The sequence below is a fragment of the Lepidochelys olivacea genome (genome assembly GCF_965140295.1).
Source record: "Lepidochelys olivacea isolate rLepOli2 genome assembly, chromosome: 3".
Classification (NCBI taxonomy): Eukaryota; Metazoa; Chordata; order Testudines; family Cheloniidae; genus Lepidochelys; species Lepidochelys olivacea.
The window spans coordinates 17,977,603-18,001,156 of record NC_140413.1 but is presented as its reverse complement, the minus strand read 5'-3'; the positions used below and the strand labels follow the sequence as shown (position 1 = coordinate 18,001,156).

The 23,554-nt window shown below is 42.9% G+C and overlaps 1 protein-coding gene across 3 annotated transcripts in view; it reads right to left on the bottom strand.

Moving 5' to 3' along the window:
- Positions 1-23,554, bottom strand: part of ITSN2 (intersectin 2) — a 122,035-nt gene that overhangs the window by 39,454 nt on the left and 59,027 nt on the right. For all 3 annotated transcript variants that reach the window (XM_084623845.1, XM_084623844.1, XM_084623843.1), the window contains exons 18-28: positions 22,821-23,281; positions 21,474-21,595; positions 15,530-15,705; positions 15,137-15,281; positions 11,480-11,685; positions 10,349-10,413; positions 9,264-9,430; positions 8,850-8,895; positions 8,653-8,774; positions 7,235-7,331; positions 5,995-6,186 (exon numbers count right to left, since the gene is read on the bottom strand). In XM_084623845.1, the coding sequence (XP_084479971.1) occupies positions 5,995-6,186; positions 7,235-7,331; positions 8,653-8,774; positions 8,850-8,895; positions 9,264-9,430; positions 10,349-10,413; positions 11,480-11,685; positions 15,137-15,281; positions 15,530-15,705; positions 21,474-21,595; positions 22,821-23,281 (1,799 nt within the window). The remainder of the gene's footprint in view (positions 1-5,994; positions 6,187-7,234; positions 7,332-8,652; positions 8,775-8,849; positions 8,896-9,263; positions 9,431-10,348; positions 10,414-11,479; positions 11,686-15,136; positions 15,282-15,529; positions 15,706-21,473; positions 21,596-22,820; positions 23,282-23,554) is intronic.

Genomic DNA, 23,554 nt, shown 5'->3' with positions numbered 1-23,554 from the left:
CACAATGCATCAAACAAATTCTGTGGGAAGACTCTCCCACTGATTTCTACAGCACACTTATGCTAATTTCTGCAGCCAATTTAAATAAGTACAAGAAGCTTATTTTAAAGAAAACCAATTATGCAGTTGGTAAATTATATATATTTTAAAGTGTTGTTGTGATTTTCTTAATTTTTAATTCTCCCTCAGTGTTCTTCTTCCAATCACACACTACAGGCATCAGGGGGTTGATGTAAATTTCCCCTTCTTTGTACAGCTCTATGCAATTTTTATATAATTGAAATATAACACTAACATGAAAAAAAATAGCTGGATTTTCAAAATGAGGTTTCCACATATGCCTCCTTGTGTGTGTGCACTTAAGTTACACAAGCAATACCTGATGTACGCAGGCATATTTGGTAGGTGCACACAGAGCAAGTTAGATGCTAAGCTGACCATGTGTAAACACATGATTTGCAGTCACATCAGGAATGTGTATGCTTAAGTTTAGACATATGATTCTTGACACCAGGGACTGAAATCTGGGTCTTTGCAGACAACCACTCAACATAGAAAAAAATAAAGAGGGCATCCTAAGCAGGAATTTAGAAGAAGTTTTACGTCTCCTCAAGCCTTACTTCCTGTTTCCCTTTCCCTTCCCACTTCACTTGGTTCTTTTTCAGACATTAGCACAATGTCGGGTCTATTTCCTTATGCTATCCAAGCAGGGAGTGTTCTTGTGACTATTGCCCTGCCTGGACATTTTGCACCATCAAATAGGGGAAGAATTCTGAGATTGAAAGTAAACTCCCTAGTCATGGAGCATATGGATTTATGGATAAGGCTACGTTTTAGTCACAGGTATTTTTAGTAATAGGTCACAGGCAGTAAACAAAAATTCACAGCCCATGATGTGTCTATGACTTCTACTATACACCCCTGACTAAATCTTCGGGGGGCGCCAGCCCAGGGGTGCCGCAGATGCTTGGAGGGGTGGTACCTCTGCTGGTATTGGGGGGGAGGGTTGGCAAGTCCAACAGGCTTCCTACCTGGCTCTGCACCTCCCCGGAAGTGGCAAGATCCCCCTCACTCAGGTGCAGACATGGCCAGGCAGCTCTGTGCACTGCCTCCACCCAGAGTGCTGGCTTCGCAGCTCCCATTGGTCGGGAACTGTGGCCAACGGGAGCTGCGGGGGTGGTGCCTGCAGGCAGAGGCAATGCGCAGTGCTGTCTGGCCACGCCTATGCCTAGGAGCTGAGCGAGGGGGATTTCATCACTTCTGGGGAGCCCTCCAGGTAAGCGCCGCCCAGAGCCCACCTCACCCCATCCCGTGCCCCAACTCCCTGCCCCTTTCCACACCCAAACTCCTGCTGCTGCTGCTAGGGAAGTGGGGCACAGTGGCCTGAGACTGCCCGAGCAGCAGCTGGTGCGACTGGCACAGGGGCTGCCTGAGCTGCCACCAGGCCAGACGCACTGGCCACTAAAAGAAGTCACGGAAAGTTACGGAATCCGTGACCTCCGTGACAAACTCGCAGCCTTAATTATGGATGATGTAGTACAACTACACTTATGTCCACAAAAGTGAGAGCTTATAGCAAATATGATGCTATAACATTAATATTTGTTAAATTTGCCCCTTCATGCTTCCTACTAAAAATCCCTTTGAAGTTCCACTTCCTTCACATATTCCACTGAAAAATTTCATGCATTTTCCCCTCCTACAAAGTTGGCTATGTTGTGTGGTATATAAGGTCCAGCAAGTGGCTGGTACCCAACTCAGCTGAAACACATGAAATCACTTTAGCAGCAAAAAACTTTGGCTGTAATTTCTGAACATGTACTTCATTCACTTACAGGATTAAGTTCCTGAACCTCAAAACATCAACAGGATTGCTTCTTAAATCAGACTTCTTGACAGAGACAACTGGAATAACCAAGCACTAGTGAAAGTGTACGTTGCTGACTGCTATTGGTAGGCCCTCTCTCATTCACACACTTGCAAAAGAAAATTTTGTCCACAACTGGCAATTGTTTCTGTGGGGAATGCTGGTACTCAAGATCCACATTTGGGAGGAAGCCAACTTAGCGACATGGCAATGAGTAAATAAGAACTGCTTATGTGTCTAATTATGACCCAATTTCAGGACCACTTTTGTTGGAATGAATAACATGCATAAAGATCTTGCACCTACTTCTCATGCTTCATCTACATGAATCCCAGTACTTTAAATACACCTCTCCCTCCTAAACCCATACACCCCACTATCCCACCACTGCAGGACAGCCTCCATTCGAATGAAATACAGGAACTGTTGAATAGTACATATCAACACAAAAACACACTGCAGAGAATGGGAAGTAAAGATCAGTTCATAGCTGAAAGGGACATGGAATTCAGGTAAGTCAAAAGCATTTATCTAAACTGAAACATAATCGGGACACTTGGGCTAACATTTCTATCCTTTTGGGATATTCCTCAGAATTTTTAATGGTCACAAGTGGTCAGGACTCTGGTTTTACAAATGCCCCAAAGTAATTTAGCAATTAGGTGGGATTCTGTCTGTATCCAAACAAAAAACTCTCAAAGCACCAGGTTAATGCCGAACCTGTATCTATTTAAATCAATTTATACTATGTGCTATTAAGATATAGATCCATTCTGAATTCTGAATGCTTTTTCTATGCTGGGACAACTACAAATGGTAGTGCTTGCAACACCAGAAGGGAAAGGTGAGGTATTTCCAGTAGAGATAAGGAGGTGTTAGTACTGTTATACAAGGCACTGGTGAGACCTCATCTGGAATACTGTGTGCAGTTCTGGTCTCCCATGATTAAGAAGGATGAATTCAAACTGGAACAGCTACAGAGAAGGGCTACTAGGATGATCCGAGGAATGGAAAACCTGTCTTATGAAAGGAGACTCAAGGGGCTTGGCTTGTTTAGCCTAACCAAAAGATGGCTGAGGGGAGATATGATTGCTCTCTATAAATATATCAGAGGGATAAATACCAGAGAGGGAGAGGAATTATTTAAACTCAGTACCAATGTGACACAAGAACAAATGGATATAAACTGGCCATCAGGAAGTTTAGACTTGAAATTAGACAAAGGAGGAACCAAAAGGAGGAACCATCAGAGGAGTGAAATTCTGGAACAGCCTTCTCAGGGAAGCAGTGGGGGCAAAAGACCTATCTGGCTTCAAGATTAAACTTGATAAGTTTATGGAAGAGATAGGTATGATGGGATAACATGATTTTTGGCAATTAATTTATCTTTAACTATTCATGGTAAATAGGCCCAATGGCCTGTGATGGGATGTTAGATGGGGTGGGATCTGAGTTACTACAGAGAATTCTGTCCTGCGTATCTGGCTGGTGAATCTTGTCCACATGCTCAGGGTTCAGCTGATCGCCATATTTGCTGTTGGGAAGGAATTCTCCTCCAGAGCAGATTGGAAGAGGCCCTGGGGGTTTTTTGCCTTCCTCTGTAGCATGGGGCACACGTCACTTGCTGGAGGATTCTCTGCACCTTGACGTCTTTAAACCATGATTTGAGGACTTCAATAGCTCAGACATAGGTGAGAGGTTTATTGCAAGAGTGGGTGGGTGAGATTCTGTGGCCTGCATTGTGCAGAAGGTCAGACTAGATGATCATAATGGTCCCTTCTGACCTTAATATCTATGAGTCTATGAGAAAGTTTACTTTACTTTTGCCATTTTACAGCAACACCTGCTGCCTGATCAAGAGAAGAATGGAATTAACTGAAGAGCTAGGGCCTGGTATGTAAAAGAGAAATTAAAAGCTGTGACACAGGACCTCCTGGTGCCAACTAGCAGGTGGCCTGGGGGGCTGCACAGAGTTTTACAGAGATCCTCTTGGTCAGATATCTGCATAATAGATCTCCAAAGGGTGTCACGCAAAGTCACTACCAAGAGCCAGTAGCCCACTGGTCATCATAATCATTCCAAAATGTATATACAGATAATATTTGAGTTAGGTATCTGTATGGGAAATTATGTTCTTAAGGTCCTGGAATTAAGGCAGATCACCAAGAGGTGGCATACTTCAGAAATGTTCCTTTCAGGCAGGAGGCAGCAGATACCTGTCCCACTGTCTTGTCATTTGTGTATTGTATGCCTCACGCTGTAAGCCTATTTGCATACTGCACAAAAGGAAAAAGAAGAGATTGCAAAATCTACAAGCGAGGAAATTCACAGCATGAAACAAACAGCTTGGGGTGTCTTGTTTATGACTAACGACAAGGGATTGTAAGGATATATCTGGGGGCACAAGGAAACAAACAAGGTCCTTTGCCTAGGAGGCAAGCTGACAGTGTCTGTCTCATGGAAGGTTTCAGAGTAGCAGCCGTGTTAGTCTGTATTTGCAAAAAGAAAAGGAGTACTTGTGGCACCTTAGAGACTAACACATTTATCTGAGCATAAGCTTTCGTGAGCCACAGCTCACTTCATCGGATGCATTCAGTGGAAAATACAGTGGGGAGATTTATACACACAGAGAACATGAAACAATGGGTGTTATCATACACACTGTAAGGAGAGTGATCACTTAAGATGAGCTAATACCAGGTGGGGGAGAAGGACGGACACGGACGACCCACAGCCCATTCTGCCTGTAAATGCAGCAAGGATTTTGGGTGAGCAATACTCTACAAGACATGATAGTACCTTGTTAATTAAGTCTAGGCTCTAAATGCACATTATGATTTTGTTTTACATATAACCGTTTATTTTCAATACTTCTAGTTGCTATTACTTGAATCTTTATGCTTTGTTAAATACACTTAGATATGTTTATAGTGAAATCAAGTATAAGTGCTATGTGTTCAGTGGAGCAGTAATCTGAGGGGGAACTGGTGAGCTGGGGTTTGCAGTTTCCTCGGAAGCAATGAGTTTGTGAACACTGAGTGTCCAGTAGACCAGGACCTGCCCATTCCTGGGAGATACTTGGAAGGCTTGACAGTTGGGAGTATAACAATGGCTAACTGGCAGAGAAACAGCAGAGCCTGCAAGATGTAGAGGGAGTGCTTATGTTGCCCATGGCTAGTCGAGCTGGTGAGCTGACCCCCCAACAGACACAGGCAAGACTTCCTCATGCTAAGGGCAGTGATAGTAAGGTACCCCGGGAAGCGTCACAAAGCCATTAAGGTTTGTCCCAAGCCATTAATGCCTTGGGTTCAGATGACAAAACTGATTTTATCATGCTGTCCCTGACCCAAGATGAAAGGCTGAGGGAGTGAAAACTGTAGTGACCTAGCACTGGAATGAGAGGCCAAAGACAGAACTTTCACAGTGCTTGTATGTTAGAAAGAGAACGTAACATGTATCCTTCACATTAACGACACAAATTTGAACTAGAATTCAGTATCCAGCTTGCCCCCAGATAACCCACATTTGTTGATCTTGAGGACGTGCTGCAAAGCCCATCTCTTTCTCAGGATTTTGAAGAAGCAAGGATGATTTGAGGGTTGGGATAGATATATTGTAAGCTGGGATTCACTGGTTAGGGTGGGGATCTTTTTCTTTCCTTTTTATAGTTTGGGGAAGCTGCTGTGCTTCTTTTTTTAAGTTGGTATGTACTTTTAATGTATTCCAAAGCTGCCTAAAGTCTTAAGTGTTTTTCGTATTTTGTAGAAATCCAAAGAAAGAAAAATAATAAAATACAGTAGAACAAGTACATCTGCACTGACGGAGAGACTCATTGCTAATTAAAAAATACTGTGAACAATTTAAAAGCAAGGTTAATACATCACAGGTGTAATGTTTATTTAGGGGCCTCACAGCAGCACTGCTGCTACTAAACCTTGGCTGAAAAAATGGAGTGACAATATTTTAGTGTAGATTTGTCAAGTGGAAGAGTGAAGTTCTGATGTACTTACACACCCATTAGAAGTCCTACGGCTCCTAGTTCTAAGCACAAAATAGTTCTAAACACAATAATTGAATGTTAAATCTTAGAAATGCAATGCAAAATTCTTTCAAAAATTATTTCTTACACTGTTGGCTTGGATCAGAGTCTGTGGTCATCTTCACATAGTTTGAAGGAAAGAGACCTGTCACACCACTGATTTCTCCTTGCCACCAATCTGCATCATCTTTGCTCAGTACATTAATGATCTGCCCCTTGGAGAAAGTGAGCTCATCTTCATTGTTTGCCGCATAATCATACATTGCTATTACTTGACATACTAGGAAGAAAAAGAATATTCACAACAAGGGTTAGCACAACTTCTAGTATAAGGTAAGTCAGAGTTAAGACTGCATAAAGCCCACAGAAAATACCTATGAGACAAACCATTTTCAAGGACAAACCAAAAAAATCAACCCCAGAATATTTTATCTTGACATGGGAGTACAGTTTGACAGCCCTGTCTTCCCCTTTTATTAATAATGTGGTCAGCGATAGATTAAATTAACTTTGGTCAGTTTTTCTCTCTAGTTCCCAACTTTACAATTCTATCTACTTGGGTAGTTAGATGGTTCCCATAACCATAGCATCTGTTCACCTTCCAAATATTCAAACATAAAAATAAGTGAAACATCTTTCTCCCCACCCTGTCAGAGAAACAGATTAATTATTTTATAGTGGATATTTGTGTGAGAGAAAAAGGTCTGTGTGTACAAAGAATGTATAAAAAACTAAGCCTCAGAGAGAGGTTTCGATCATGGATGCCTGTGGAACTCTTGTACAAACACAGCAGAAGGTAGGGTATTTGCAGACTTTGAGGAAGTGGAACCAGGGAAAGCTGTTCTCATCAAGACCTACATAGCCAGTCAAAAATCCATGTGGAGTTAAGGCTGCATCTGCCCACCCTTAGAAGCAGCATAGCACACAGTTGTAGGGGTATTGTCAATAACAGCAAAGTTCCCAGAAGTCTTGCTGCCATGTGTAAGCAGGATGTGCTTGGACACAGTCTGTAGGACAGAAACAAAGGGTGTATTCTCAGTGCAATAAGCCATAACAGAAGATGGCGCATTCCAGGACAGGAGCCACAGACAGCACTGTTTTTTGATGAAAAAGTTGTTTGACAGACTGTATGTTCCTTGGGACAGAGACTGTCCTCTCCTGTGTTTGTTCAGAGCCTGGTACAATGGTCCCCAATACTGACTGCATCACAAGGGTAATAGGTGGCAATTAATCAGACTATTACACTATACACTGACTGTTATTTAGTGTAAAGTAAAGAATTACATACAATTATTCCAAGTTTAATATAAATGAGATTATTTTCCTACCTGAGAGAGCAGCAGGAGTAGTTCTCTCACTGCTTGGACCTAACAATTTAACATGATTGGCAGGAAACCATCCTTTCTGCCTCTTTTTCCCTCTTGCCTATAAAAAAATATGTTTTAGAATTAAATAGACAACTGACCAGTGGATTGTAATGAGCACCCCACCCACACAGCTTCTCGTCACAAAAAACCTGTCTACAAAGTTATTACGCACTGAATGGATCTACAAGACAAAATTTGGTTTACATTTATTACTAAAAGCATATTTGAGTATGGCTGCACTGTAATTTGCTCAACTGACTGAGTGGAAAGTTCACAGTCAAGATTTTCAAAAGTGATTAGTAATTTTGGATGCTCCACTTGAGACAGCTTACAGGGGCCTAATTTTCAAAAAGTGCTGACCACTTACCTCTGAAAGTTGAGCCCCTATAAAGTGTCTCAGACTGGGCACTCAAAAATGGAGTCATCCGATGTCACTAGCCACTTTTGAAAATCTTGGCCTATGAATTTAGCCCACTTTCTATCAGATAAGACAGAGTGATTGTTATCTAAAAAGAAAGCTTGTATAGTGGATTCTTGACTTTTTTTTTACCTTCACTTTTTCTGTAAAAAACAGAAAGATTATAGTATGAGCAGAAAATCTCAAAGAGGTAATATTCCTACATCTTGACAGCTTTTCTCACAACATGTCGTAAGTGTGTACAAGCAATGCTATTGTAATACAAAATATGGAAAAATACTCAGTTACTGCAATAAAATATGAAATTCAACCAAGCAAGGCCTGACAACTAGCCATCTCAGTTTTCATCTCCTTTCCTCCTCCCTCTGGGGTTCCATCCTGAAACACAGCCAAAACTCCTTTTCTAATAAAATGCAAACTACTACTAATTTCCTATATATTTCCTTGCACAGATTATATATTAACTTTTCCATTGCCAATAGCTCCCAAGACCTGTAAAAATGATGTTAAAATGATACTTTGCTTTTTGAAATGCTACTGTAGGTAGTTTATGAAGTTTGCTTTCAGAGCTTTCTGAGTGAAAAATGCTCTGTGAATGCAAGGAATTAGAATATCCTATACTAATTTCCCTCCTGTTTTTAAGAGGTCCTACTATTTCATCAGAGGATTGTTACCATTTAATATTTTAACAAAGTTAGCACTGTTTTATTAGTTAAGTGGTTCTTCTGACACTAATTATTACTTTTTATTAATTGCCAATACTGGACCCCTACATTCTGCCAGGGTTACAAACACTGATTTTCTGTGACAGAAACAGGCCCAGCAATATAGGTTTTATGTGATGTTCAAGTACAGTTTATATATGGCAAAAAGAACTTAAGAGCTTCTCACTTTTTAAATTAAATCACAAAAATTGCTCTCATTATTCATTCTGTGAAGATTATTTTTTTCCTTTAATTACCTGTAACTCTCCTTGCCACCATCCACTAGGGTTTTTCTTCAGAATAAGTATCAGCTGTCCTGGAGCCAGACTAAGCTGTTCTGTCCCTGATGCAGCATACGCTGTAGTCACCTGGGCAATCTCTGAAATAAAAAAAAGACTGGTGAATAATGAACAAATACAATAAGCTAAAGGTTTGTAAGTTACATCAGACTCACCAGGTTTCTTATTTAGTGTCCCAGTTCTGCCAGCAGTACCAGAACCCTACAATCAAAAGATACAAGATTTTAATTTGCAGTGCTAACAGCAGAATTTACCGCAACTTTCTTTTTTTAATATTCTTCTTTTGCCACAAATAACATTTTTTCTGAATTTTTTCCCTTTACCAAACATAATGGTTTGAAAAAAGGCAAATCACTTTCTTGACCTAAGCATTTATGCCAGATACACCACCAGAGAGCTACAATTTAATGCCCAAATTTTAGAATGTGAACATACTACCTATATACAAGACATACAGTGTAACTTGTTGGTTGTTTTAAAGTCAGAATTCTAGCAAAATACAGTAAACTTATACAGACAAAAATAAAATCTTCTTGCTTTAAGTAACAAAACCCAAGACAAAAACTCACATCTTGATCCTTAGGTTTGACATAGTTTGATGGAAAGATGCCAGTTCTGTCAGCAATGCTTCCTGTCCACCATTCTCCATCTTTCTGAGTGACTAGTATTTCTTCTCCTTCAGCAAAAGTCAAATCACCAGGTTCAGAGCTCGTATAGGAATAGAGTGCAACATACTCTGTTCAACCATAGAGAGAGAGAGAGAGAAACTGCATTAGTTACAGTGAAAAAGTGTTTGGCCTCTCTTGATTATAGCTGAAACTAAATTGAATTTTATCAAAACCCTAATACAGTAAATACAAGAGGCATGCTAGTCACATTTTAAAAATCTCTCATATAAGGGTTGCTCAAGCAACTTCATAGTATGGACCAACCTTCCCTCTCACTTAAATTGCATCCATCATCTCACCTCCCATTTGCAATTGTGCAGACTCTCTCTCGGATGTGCATGCACATAACATTTCTGTGACAAATGTAGCAACCACAGGTAACTGCTTACATGGAAAAGTAATATATTTGTAGTGTCTGAATGTGTGATTTAGCAGATGGAAATGAGGAGAGTTAGTACCATGTGAACAGCGACCGCTCTATGGATGATCAGTGGTCCACAGACCACAGTTTAAGAATTGTTATATGTGAGAGATTTCAGCTTGGACCCACACTTCAGCACAAACATTTAAATTCAGAAAAGCCATAAGAAGAAATACTCCATACGGATGGTGAACTGCATAATATCTGATTATCATGGTAGAGATCAAAAGCCCAAGTGACTTTTCTAAGCAGAGTCTACACGCATTCTATATAGTCTGAAAGGGTGGGAAAATGGGTAAATGCAGATCAAATTAAAAAGTTCAGAGATTGTTTCTCACAAATTATTTTTCCCATTTGAACTTATACTTTCTCCACTTAAATACATAAAAGTAAAAAAACCGATACACTTAGGAATCTAAAAAGCAGTTGTGACTATATTAGATCTCTATAACAGTCACAGACCTGATCAAGATATAATTCTACGCATATCCATTATTAATTTACATGCTATTAAACAGAAATTAGTTTTATGATTTCATAACTGACATTGTAATTGCATGCTTACCCTCTCCAATTGTATAAGATGGTGTACTAGGCTTCTTGTTTACAGCTGCATAAATAGTTTCGGGTCTGCAGACATAAAAATCCAAGTGATTTAGTCTGGCTGGTTTAACAAAACATTCTTCAATTAGTGATAAAGATTTAGTACAGTGTAATTTTCCTATTCTTTGAGTGACAAAAAAATTGCAGCCAAGCATTATTTCATTCTCAATTGGTATATATTACTAATGCTGTTGTCCCCATTACATTTTTAATTAAGTTGTTGCAAGTGGTCACTCACATTACTGCAATATCTCCTAAATATTATATAGGTCATGACTAAGGAATATCAGAAATTCTGCAATAACATTAATTATTAGCAAAAGCTAAACAATTAAAAATTTATTGGGGATCAAGAAAGGTTTACCCTAAGAGCAAAAAATATGACTTCAATTAATCATATGGAAGAGTCCTAATTTAAGCTACAGGGTTTGGAAAACACAGTCACAAATTGCGGTGATCAAGACATACAAAATCTTTATTTTAGGTGTAACAACTTGACATTTATTTAAAATTTGCCTTATTCTAGAAAAATCAAAAAAACTTTAAGTCATGTATGTGCAAAGATCACTTCAACCACCAACCTGTAATCATCCCTAGGTTGGAATGAAGCAGCCATTCCGTGGCAGAAGCACTACTCAGACTTTCAGTAATTAACTGAACCGTTAGCTTGAATACTAGGATAGTCTGGCACTACTTTTGACAGCTAGGAAAAACACCACTATTTCTACAAGATGTGCCACGGGAGTGTATAATGATTAATGGCAAAGACATCTCAATTTTGTACGTCATCTAAAAGGTAACACCTCCAGCAGTGCAGTGCCAGCACCATGCTGAGATACTGAATCAAGAGGAAGCAGCATGTCACCTGTTGAATAACCACACACCCCTTTTTTCTAGCACCCAGCTTGAAAGATCTAACATGTTTACTGAACAGGCCCAACATTACTTAGCTTGTGAAAGCTGATTAAATTACAGCCCATGATGGCATGGTGCAGGTCATACATGCTATTTAGTTCCCATAATTTAAAGTATCCCCATGTTTTTCACTCTATTTTCAGCTGTTGAATACAAAAATACCAACAGTCTCACTTACTCCTCTCGTTTGTTTTCATTTCCAGGCAAGATCTTGACATAGGATTTAGGAAACCATCCCCTTCCTCCATGCACCTCTCCAAACCACCAGTTTTCCTGCTTCTCCAGCACAGTAATTATATCATTTTTTGAAAAGTTCAAGTGGTTATCCTTTTTTGCAGTCCAGGAGCAAAGTGCCTGTGCTTTTAAATTCTCCACAGCTTGTCCCTGTTCAAGTAAAAATACAGATGTTAATCAGCTTTAGTACCTATTACTTATGCAAGTTTCAAAAATTGCCTCTTGTACTCTAGGTGCGTTCACTCCTAAATGCCAGTTGAATGACTTGTTGTCTTGACCACACCATTTTGCACTGCCATATGTGGTATGTGGACTCCAGAGTGGTCTCTGGACTCTGCTCCCTACTTGCCAATTAAGTTAGAAATATCTTAGACATGTATCTGGTTCTACAAAACAACGCTGGCAGAGTGGTCACTTTGGATAAGCTATTACCAGCAGGAAAGTGAGATTGTGTGTGTGTGTTTGGGGGGGGGGGGGGGGGTGAGAAAACCTGGATTTGTGCTGGAAATGGCCCAACCTGATTATCATACACATTGTAAAGAGAGTGGTCACTTTGGATGGGCTATTACCAGCAGGAGAGTGAGTTTGTGTGTGTGGTTTTTGGAGGGGGGGTGGGGGGTGAGAAAACCTGGATTTGTGCTGGAAATGGCCCACCTTGATTATCATACACATTGTAAAGATAGTGGTCACTTTGGATGGGCTATTACCAGCAGGAGAGTGAGGTTGGGGGGGGGGGGTGAGAAAACCTGGATTTGTGCTGGAAGTGGCCCAACTTGATTATCATACACATTGTAAGGAGAGTGATCACTTTAGATAAGCTGTTACCAGCAGGAGAGTGGGATGGGAGGAAGTATTGTTTCATGGTCTCTGTGTATATAATGTCTTCTGCAGTTTCCATAGTATGCATCCGATGAAATGAGCTGTAGCTCACGAAAGCTTATGCTCAAATAAATTGGTTAGTCTCTAAGGTGCCACAAGTACTCCTTTGCTTTTAAGAGTAACTCTGGAAGGGCCCACACATTGGTAGTCTTCTGCCTGGAGGTAAAATATACCTTTTGGTAGAAAAAGAAAGGAAACAGTAGTCCCCAAATGGCTAGGTAGGGAAATCTGAAAGATCATCTTGAGGCCCAAACTGATGAGATAAACACATGCTTACCTGTTAGGTTCCTCCACACTGCAGCTGCTATCCTTACAAAATCCCAAAGTTGAAAGAAATTAACCCAGAGTAACACAATATAGTGAAAGAAAAAAAATGGTTACTTACCTTCTCATAACTGTTGTTCTTCGAGATGTGTTGTTCATTCCATTCCAACCAGGTGTGTGCACGCGTGCATGGGAGCCGGAAGATTTTTCCCCTAGCAGCATCCCTGGAGTTGTGCCTTCATGTCACTCAATATAGAGCCTGCCGACCCGCCACCCCCTCATGGAATCATAGAATATCAGGGTTGGAAAGGACCTCAGGAGGTCATCTAGTCCAACCCCCTATTCAAAGCATGACCTAATCCCCAACTAAATCATCCCAGCCAGGGCTTTGTCAAGCCTGACCTTAAAAACCTCTAAGGAAGGAGATTCCACCACCTCCCTAGGTAACCCATTCCAATGGTGAGCACTGAGACATCATAGCCTACTTTCCCCTTGGGATGGGAAAGTGCCGGCGATTTATCCCCCCTGGAAGGGGAAAATGGCACCATATGGCACAACAAGTCCTGGGCTGCTGCGAATGCCTCTGCAGTCAATGGGAGCTGCAGCTGTTGGCTCCTGGGGCCGGCAAGTGGGGAGGATCTGGACTCAACTGCACCGCCACCGGGACAGGCGTCGACGTGACCCTAGCCGGCCAAGGGGGCCGAGGTGGTGTGGCCCCACTGGGGTCTCACAGTGGCCGAGTCCTTCGACTTGGCCGGGGCAGAGCAGCCCCTCTCCAGCCAGCTTTTCTTTTGTGGCACTGGTGGTTGCGACCGGTGCCTGTCCAAAGCCTGTCCACGGGAGTAGCTGTGACAGTGCTGAGAGTCTCAATATGAGTTCTTTCTCAACACTGGTTCCCCTGTACATTGTGCTGGGGCACTCAGCACCAAGGAGGTGGTGCTAGACGCGGGATCCCCTGATCCAGGGTCTGACTGGGGCCGGAGTGCAGCCTCCATAAAAAGGACTTTAAGATGTTGGTCTCGGTCTTTCAAAGTCCTAGGGCAAAACTCGCGATAGATCTTGCACTGGTCTTCCTGGTGGCTCTCCCCTCACAAAGCGTGCGGGGTCACTTTTAGGCATGCACTTGCCACGGGCCTCACAAGTTTTAAAGCTTAGGGACCGCGTCACACCACGACACCGGGAGCGTTGGGGGAAGGGGAACCCCAAAGAAAACCTAACACTAACTATATCTACACTACAAGTACTAATAACTAACACTAACGGTATTAAGAACTATAATACAACGGACACTGTGAACGGCGCTTGCCAAGGCAAGAGCTAAAGTACGTTCCAGCTTACCGTCACTGGTGGTAAGAAGGAACTGATGGGCTGGCGGGGTCGCAGGGCTCTATACTGAGTGCCATGAAGGTGCGACTCCAGGGGGCGCCCAGGCCGACCTGACGAGGGAAAAAATCTTCCGGCTGTTATGCATGCGCGCCTGCACACACCTGATTGGAAAGGACATGAACAAGCACTCGAAGAAGAAGAAAGAGTTTAAGGACCAGATCCTCAGATAGTGTAAATTAACATAGCTCCACAGACTGCAATAGAGGTATGCCCACTCACACCAACTGGGAATTTGGCTTTGTGTTTAGATCAGGGGTGGGCAAACTTTTTGGCCGGAGGGCCACATCGGGGAATAGAAATTGTATGGCAGGCCATGAATGCTCATAAAATTGGGTTTCAGGTGCAGGAGGGGGTGAGGGCTCTGGTTGGGGGGTACAGGCTCTGGGGTGGGGCTGGGGATGAGGTGTTTGGGGTGTAGGAGGGTGATCCGTGCTGGGATCGAGGGATTTGGAGAGCGGGAGGGGGATCAGGGCTGGGGCAGGGGGAGAAGCTCAGGGGTGCAGGCTCCGAGTGGCACTTACCTCAAAAGGCTCCTGGAAGCAGCGGCATGTCCCTTCTCCGGCTCCTTGGCGTGGAGCGGCCCCCGACCCTCGGAGCAGGGCCATGGTGCAGCTTCCGGGAGCTGCACGGTGTGGCCCCCTACCTGGCACCCCGATTGGAGCGCCAGAGCAAGGCTGAACTGCGTGGTGCGGCCCCGATTCAGCTCCCCAGTAGGAGCTCACGGGCCGGCTTAAAATGGCTCACAGGCGGAGCCGTAGTTTCCCCACCCTTGGTCTAGATCACTGCAGTGAACTGTTAGAAAAAGTAAAGGAGTACTTGTGGCACCTTAGAGACTAACCAATTTATTAGAGCATAAGCTTTCGTGAGCTACAGCTCACTTCCTCACGAAAGCTTATGCTCTAATAAATTGGTTAGTCTCTAAGGTGCCACAAGTACTCCTTTTCTTTTTGCGAATACAGACTAACACGGCTGTCACTCTGAAACCTGTTAGAAAAAGTGTAACTCATCTATACAAAAGTATATCAGTATTGTTAACATGAACCTAAAATACATAAAATTCTCACCAACATACCTGTCCATGAACAGGAGAAACAGATCCTGGGGACACAGTACGAGTAAAAGCGGATTTTTTCTGCCATGTTGTGTTAACAGTTAGGCTTGAGAAAGGTACGTTTTGGTAATCAGTGTCTTCTGCTGATCTACCTGGTGAAAGTGGTCTGCAAATTTAGCACAAGCACAATTTTTCTTAGAAAGTACATTAGCAAGACCTACTACTTCTTACATATGCAAAATGCATGTGCTGCCCAGTGCAACTCAGAAGATCAAAGTTTAACTTGCTGTATTATAGCTCTTCCTCCATATAGTCGCTATAATAAATTTTCTGCATTTAATTTACAGTAATCCATAATGCTATTACATAACATTTTATTTTATCCAAAATAGAACTATCAATAAATAAACTTACTCTGGAGGAGCTGAGGTAGTAGACAAAAATACTGTAGGAGGAAGTAAGGCCTTTTTAGGAGATAAAGCTTTTTCACTTTCTGGTATTTTTTCTACATAGCTGCATGGAAACCAGCCAAAATGACCTTGAAAGCTCCCATACAGCCAACCAGGCTCTCCAATGGTTTTCTCATCAACCTGGAAACCAAAAATATTAGATAAAATATTTGCTGTGTTAGCACCTGCTACAATTCTGTGGATTTAACTGGAAAAGTTGTGACCATAAGGATCAGACCCCATCATCTGCACTGTCATCCCATTTAAAATTTAGTCTTTTTAAGAAAACTAAGAATCCCATTGCCTAATAACATACTGTCCCAAGCTGTATAACAAGGCTATTTGCTCTTATAAAGCGCACAATTACTTTTTAAATGGGGAAAAGGATAAACTGCTGGTTTTGTATTATAATGCACCCTTAGAGAGATATTTACAGTTGTTTTATTTAAAGGCTAAAGAGGACATAACATACCTCTGAAGTTAATGGAGCTTGTCGGAAAGTTACTATGATTACTATCATGATTATTTGTGTTTTAGTAAGACCTCAGACCCAAACAACATCAGGATTCCATTGTGCTACGCATGGTAGAAACACAGAGTAAAAGAAAGGGGCTTCAAACAATTTTTATATAGATTAAGTTTCTTCTGGCTAAGATACATAAACAAATGTTTCCATCTACTGATCACATCTTAAATTAGACACTATGAAGTTTTTTAATCAAAATATTTTATGAGTATCTGAAATTATCCAATATATAGAGTTGCATATTTCTAAACGGGGGTATCAAAAGTAAAAGAATGCTCAGCTAATTATATCTTGAAACTAACAGATGCCTTTCTTACTTCCCTCTCTCATGCAAATATGTAACTTAACACCATAAAACCAAAGTCTAATATTTAGAGATTTCAGAATACTGGATTAAATTGCTTTGTTAAGTAGAACTTGTTGGACAACCTCCAAGCACTGCTGGGAGCCGATTGCAAGATGGAGGGTTTGGCCGTGGTTCTGATTGAGCAGGTCAAGATGGACAGGAAACTATATGGGAGGTTGAATTGACAGAGCAAGGATATCTGAGAACCAACACTCCTTCATCCATGCTGGAGCAACAAGAATGAGCTTGGCCTCATCTGCTTTGAGCTTGAGGATGAGCCGAGGAATGACTGAAATAGGTGGAAAGGCATACAGAAGAGTTGACCGCTAGCTGCAGTGGAAGGCGTCTGAGAGGACTGAGGCCCTCGAGAGCAGAACAGCTGACACTTTATGTTTTCCCTCATCACAAACAGGTTCATCGCAGGGACATCCCATGTTGCAAAGATGACTTAACGAACACTCTCCTTCAGGGACCATTCATGACTCAAGGAGAAAACCCTGCTGAGGTAGTCCGTGAGATTATTTTGAACCCCTGGAAAATGGACTGCTACCAGGGTGATGTCTCCCTCAATGCAAAAGTGCCACAGATTGATCGTCTCTAGGCAGAGTAATCTGGAATGTACCGCACCCGCTCCCCTTTGCTTCTTCAAATAGTACATCACAGTAGCATTGTTGGTTAGTATGTGATGTGATCTCGGAAGGCACAACATGAATTGTGGATGGCCTGAAGTTCCAAAACATTGATATGGAGTGAGGCTTCCTGTTCCAACCACACGCCCCACAACCTTAATGAGTCCAGATGCACTTCCTTCCCACCCACCCAGAAGGGAAGTGTCAGTAACCACTGACTTAGTTGGAGAGGGCCAAACAGAGGGCCAATGGCACGCATTGCATGGGAATTCCCACCAGTGGAAGGAATCCAGAACTGCTGGAAGAAGGCGAACTGACCTGTCCAGAGAATGCAGGGCAGGGTGGTAAACTGTCCTGAGCTGCATCTGATGAGGGTGAGGGTACAACCTAGAGAACTAGAACACCTGCATGCAAACAGACATTAGGCACAACAGACTCAGACACACATGCACTGTCATGGAAGGCTGGGATTGCAGACTGAGGCAAAACTGTTGAATTGCCTGGAAGCGGTCGGTCGGTAAGAACACCTTCAACCTCATGGAATCTAACAGGGTCCCAAGGAACTCGATTTTTTGAGTGGGAGCCAAGGTTGACTTTGCATTGTTTACAATGAGTGCTGACAGTCAAGCAAACTCAACATGATGTCAATGTGGGCAAGAACCTCCTCTCTAGAGCTCCGCTTCGGCAACCAGTCATGGAGGTACAGGAATATGTGGAGTCCCTTCTTCCTGAGATAGGCGATAACCACTGTCATGCATTTGGTGACGACATGGGGGGCAGAATAGGGGAGATCCGTACACTGAAAGTGGCATTCTCCTACCACGAAACACAGAAACTTCTTGTGGATCAGCAGAATCACCACAAGAAAGTAAGTATCCTGCAGGTCCAGAGCAATGAACCAGTCATTCTGACACAACACAGGAAGGATAGCAAATAGAGTGACCATGCGGGATCTCACATACTTGATGAATTTGTAGAGGCCACAAAGGTTGAGAATGGTTCTCATCCTGCCCTTATATTTCAGTATCAAGAAGCTCTGGGAGAAAAACCATGGCCCTGGTGTTCCAGTGCTACCAACTAAAAATACAGCTCAATGAGCCATGTCTTGTGAGAGGAATCTCTGTAGAGGAATGTGCAAGTGGACCTGGAGAGGAAATGGATTGTGTAGCCAGATCTGACAGTGTCTAGAACCTAGCTGTCAGAGGTAATTGAGATCCAAGCATTGTAAAAGCGGGTCAACCTGCCCCTAAAGTGATGGGGGGGGGACAGAAGGGATGTAGTAATGACTGGACCACTGCTCTGAACAAAGGAGACAAAATGAGCGCTTAGCCTGTGCCAAGGGAGATCATGTGGACTGTCTGAAGCCCAAGCCCCACTGCTTCCTATTGTGGGAGCCATCCCTTTTTCTAAGATAGTCCCACTGTTTCAGGGGAAAGGTTGGACAAAGGAATTCTGCAGGTGATATTGTTGCTCCTGCTGTGCCTTTGCATGGACAGAACGTATACTTCCAAGGATTGCACTCCTTCAAGGATTCCAGGGCTAAGTGCCATTAGTCTTGTCTGAGAAGAAGACTTAGTCATCAAAGGGCAAGTCCTCAATGGCTTGCTGGACGTCCAGAGTGATCCCAGAGTTTTGCAACCAGGAGGCCCTCTTCATAGTTACTGCCAAGGCCATGACCCTGGCCACAGTGTCTGCAATGTCAACGACAGCCTGCAGGAACATTATGACCACCAAGCAGCCTTCCACAGTGAATGCTCAGAACTCCTCACACAAGACCTTAGGCAACTGGTCCTCAAATTTAGCCATGGCTGACCAACTGAGAAAATCATACTTGGCCACTAAACCTTGTTGATTTGTGATCTTAAACCGGAAGGATGATGAGGTATAGATCTTCCTGCTCAGAAGATGTAACTGCTTGGAGTCTCTGTCCTTGGGGGTAGACTTGAACCAACCCTGCTGGGCCGTTGTTTACCACTGTTACATCCAGTGAATTCGGGGCCAGGTGAGAAGAGAACCCCTCAAATCCCTCCATGGGAACAAAGAAGCGCTTTTCCATTCACTTAGACCCTGGCGGTACTGAGGCTGATGTACTCCACAGGGATCTCACCACTGACCACGATGGCCACTCTCCCAGGGACGGCGGGGTGTAAAATATCCACCAGTTTTTGTGTGTTCTCTTGGAGGAACTCTGCCTGGATACCCAGTAATGCGGATATGTGGCATAAGAGGTCCTGGTACACCTTAAAGTTGTCCGGAATAGAAGGTGAGGATAAACCATTCAGCATGGCATTGTCCAGCAACAAGGCCTCAGCTGAGCCAAAACTGGCTTTCACTCCTGGAAAGATGTACCCAGGAGAGAGCAGACTGCTGATGCTTGGGCTTGCAGTTAATCTGAAGCCACCTACGACCATGCAGGTTACTTTGACTTCAAATGTGATGAAAAGCGGTATCTCTGCTAATAAGGAACATCCCACTGAGTCCAAGGCCACTGTTACAGATAGAGCACTGGTGGCCAGCAGAGCCCAGGCCAGGGACCTCCTTCTCAGTCATGGGGCACACGCCAACCTTAGGAGCCATATTGTTCCACTGGCAGTCCCTGAGGTTCATTGGGTAGGGTATGACGACTCTGACTCGGAATGAGAGCCCCGAAATCTTGGCAGTACGGGTGGAATGATGCCCAAAGGAGTCAACAGGCAGTCTGATTCATTTGTCTCCCAGAACAAAGTTGGAACTGGTATTCCCATTTAATATGGTTCCATCCGTACTGAGCATGCGGGTGCCACAGGCAGCATTGGTCCTGGCACTAACAGTGGTCCAAGAGTGCACAAATGTATCAATGTCAACGGTTGCAGCATCAAATGCAGTGGGGCCAGAAAGGGTCTGGGTGCCAAGGTCCCCTGCACCATTTCCAGTACTGGCTCCATCCCCATCACGGTGAGGAGAGTGTCTGGACACAGTGTCAACAGACACCAAGGTTCAGTGGCTCACTCCATCAGAAGCGCCAGAGTTGGCGCAGCCCTGGACCAACGGTGAGGTTGGGACCGAAAGGCAGAGGAGGTCTGTGGTTTCCTGGTAGACTGACGACATGGACGCAGGCAGTACTGGCATGCACCTTGTCAGTACCGTACTCAATGGACACCCGAAGGCTAGAACCAGAATCAATGGTACAGGATTTCTGTCCTTCCCACTCAGTATTGGGAAAGGTCAGATGTATCCATGCTATTGCACATGCTGGAACTGGTCCTGTGCTAGTCTGTGCTGTTCCTGGGGGAAACAGAGGAGTCACTCTGTGACCTGGAGCAGTCTCAATTGGTCTTATGAGACCTCTTCCTCGGTGCTGACAATGGAGAACGGCTCCTCTGCCTCTTCAGCAAGGCGCCTACCCCAAAACAAGGGGTGGCAGCATTCTCCAAGCCTGAGGGCAATCTTTGACCTGAGGAGGGCCTTGGTATCAGATCAGGCCGCATGGCCTGTTCAAGCAGGTGCTACGTGAGACAAAGATCCTGCACCAACCGAGTCCTCTTTTTAAATGATACACACTCTTTAAGGTGGGCCTTGCCGAGGCAAAGCAAGCACTGCATGTGGGGGTCGCTGTTGGGGATTGCCCCTCCACAGGAAGGACAGTGTTTAAACTAGACTAAAACTAAATGCGAGGTTGTGACACTACAAACACACAAACCTCCGACTCCAGCCACAGGCAGTGAGAAGGAACTGAGAGGGCCGGAGCAGTGCTGCCTCATATAGTCAAGGGAGGGGCCACAGCCACGAGGTGCGAGAGCCACCCCTCTACAGGGACTGCTAGGCAAAAGTCTCTGACTCCGGTGCGCTGGGCACGCACACATCACATCTGCATCTACTCGAAGAACCTCCATGCAGATAATGTAACAGAGAACACTATTCAGACCTTTAATTATTTGGGAGAAACCCTCAAACCTATTCAAACCAGGCAGGTCAGGTATTTAATAATTCTAGCACCACGAATAATCTTGTTTTATACACTTTTATCTATGACAATGTTTGCCTATAGCAATGCAAACATAGTAATCTTCTTTGCAGCCTTATATGCATACCTGCAAAATGTTGCACTAGAGATGGGAGAGCAAGGATTATTTAGCTTATTCTTGTTATTTGTTTCAGAAAGTTTATAACAGCAATAATGATTTCCAAGCTAGGCATTTCATAGTAGTCAGTGCCAGTCCTTGGCCCTCGACTCCTCCATAACATGTCAGTCCTAGAGGAGCATATTGCTTAAATCGATCCCACTACCCCCTCCTAAAAAGAAGCAATTACTGTAAATTTGAACCAATCTAAAATGTGTGTGTGTAAAAAAAAAAAAAAAGCATTAATTTTGATGAAGATATATGTCAATGATTTTTGTGGTTAGGTTAGCATGAACTACCGGTCTTACCTGAACTACATCCCCAGAATTAAAACTCATCTCGTCATGATTCCTTGCTTCGAATGAATATAAAGCTCTGTAATTCACCAAGGCAGCTGAATTCCTAGATTCTGAGGCACTAACTACGTTACCTGAAAGAAGAAAAAGTATTACTGGTATTTATTATTTTGGTACTTCAGTAGTGCTAAGAGACGACAAGCTTGTTCAGGGCCCCACTGATATAATGAAAGGATGGTCCCTGCCCTAAAGACCTTACAGTCTAAGTGTATGGTGAGAGATAACTGGGTACAACAAACAGATGGAAGGAGCAGAACATCACACAGACTATTGATTAACGTAATAAACAGGAGTAGCAGTGAACACAGATGTGCTTAGTCAAAATAGGAAGTCTTTGTCTTCCTACCCATCTCTTCTTGTTAAATATCTTCACCAGGATCAGTGTTTTAATATTTTCTTTCATTTATGTGTAGAAGTTTTACATTTCCTTCAAATTGACTAGAAAAGGCTACCCCAACACTGAGTGGCCTGCAACCCTGGTGACATTCTTGTAGTGGCCTGCAACCCAGGTAACATTCTTGTCAAGGAGAAACTTAAAAGCCCAGAACAGCAAAATATTACATATTTGTATTTGATATAGTCTCAGTCTCTAAATTTCTCTAAGTCGATAAGTAATACTACTAAACCAGCCACACTACAGCCATAACAATGGTTAACAATGAGCAAAAAAAAAAAAAAAAAAAAGCATTCTGTAATTCTGCTTCCACTAAGTCAATAGTAAAACTACCATCAAGTTCAATGGGAGCAGAATTAGGCTAACACTAAGCATTTTTCAATATCCTACCCATAACGCCATGCTGACCTCAGTTTTGACCACCATCTAGTAACCGAGGTTATGATACCTATAATTTCTCTATCAGTGTTAATCAATGAATCAATGTTACTTTAAGGCTGTACGCATTCTCACTACTTGATTCTTATCTGTTCACTGACTATCAAAAATTGTTTTAAAAGAAATTATGAACATCTCATGCCACAACATGTGGTGAGTATTCTGTTGCATAGACAAAGTGCAGGAAAGCCAAAATGTTACTGCTCCGAGTGTCCAGGATTCTTAACTGAAAGCACTGAAAGATCTGTGGTCAGATCCTCTGTTGGTGTAAACTGTTATAGCTCAACTGACATCAACAGCTTTACTCCAACTGTGGATATGGTCCATGGTCTCCAACATCAATTTTTAAACACAAGACCTATAATATTGTCATTATTCTACAATAAAATGTCTAAATATGAAGTAACAATATTCATTCAAGACAAGGAACATTTTAAACAAAAAATAAATCAATAGATGAAGTTTACCTTCACTTCTCCACGTAGGCTTAAGATTTCTACCCTCAGTCTGTTTCAACAAGTCTGCAAATTTCTCATTTAAGTTTAATTTTGAAGTGTGTTTCTCTGACTCTTGCAGGTTGGCTGTATCTTTTCTTCTCTTCTCTTCTTCATGCTGTTTACGCCTCTCCTCAGCTTCTTTTGCAATCTGTTCTTGCTTCCTTTTGTCTTCTTCCAGTTGTCTCTGCCTTTGTTTTTCCGTTTCTCTCTGAATCTCAGCTAGCTTGTTCCTCTCCTCCGCATGTTTCTCCTCAGCCAGTTTTTGCAACTGGAACTCCCTCTCTCTCACCTGGGCAGCTGCCTCCTCAGCTTTTTGTTTTTCTTCATGAATTTTTTCCTGCATTCGCTCTTCCTGTAATCGCTTTTTTTTCTCCTCCTCTTCCTTTCGGACATTTTCCTGCCATAAGTTCTCCTTCTCCTGTTTTGCTTTCCTTAACGAAAAGGGAAAAATAAATACATAAATAAATAAGTGAGAAAGTGTTTATAGGATTAACCACAGTTAGCGACCTGGGAGTCACTGCAGTCACATGCAAGGCTCGGGTGGCAGAGCCAGGGCTAGAATTTACACAGGCGGCCCTAAATGTAAAGTACTGCCCCCTCCACACTCTTCTAGAGTACAGTGAAGAAATGCTGGTTGACTAACCATAACAACAATATGTCGATGAATACAAGATCCCCACTTCGAAAGGAGAGAGAGCGCAGAT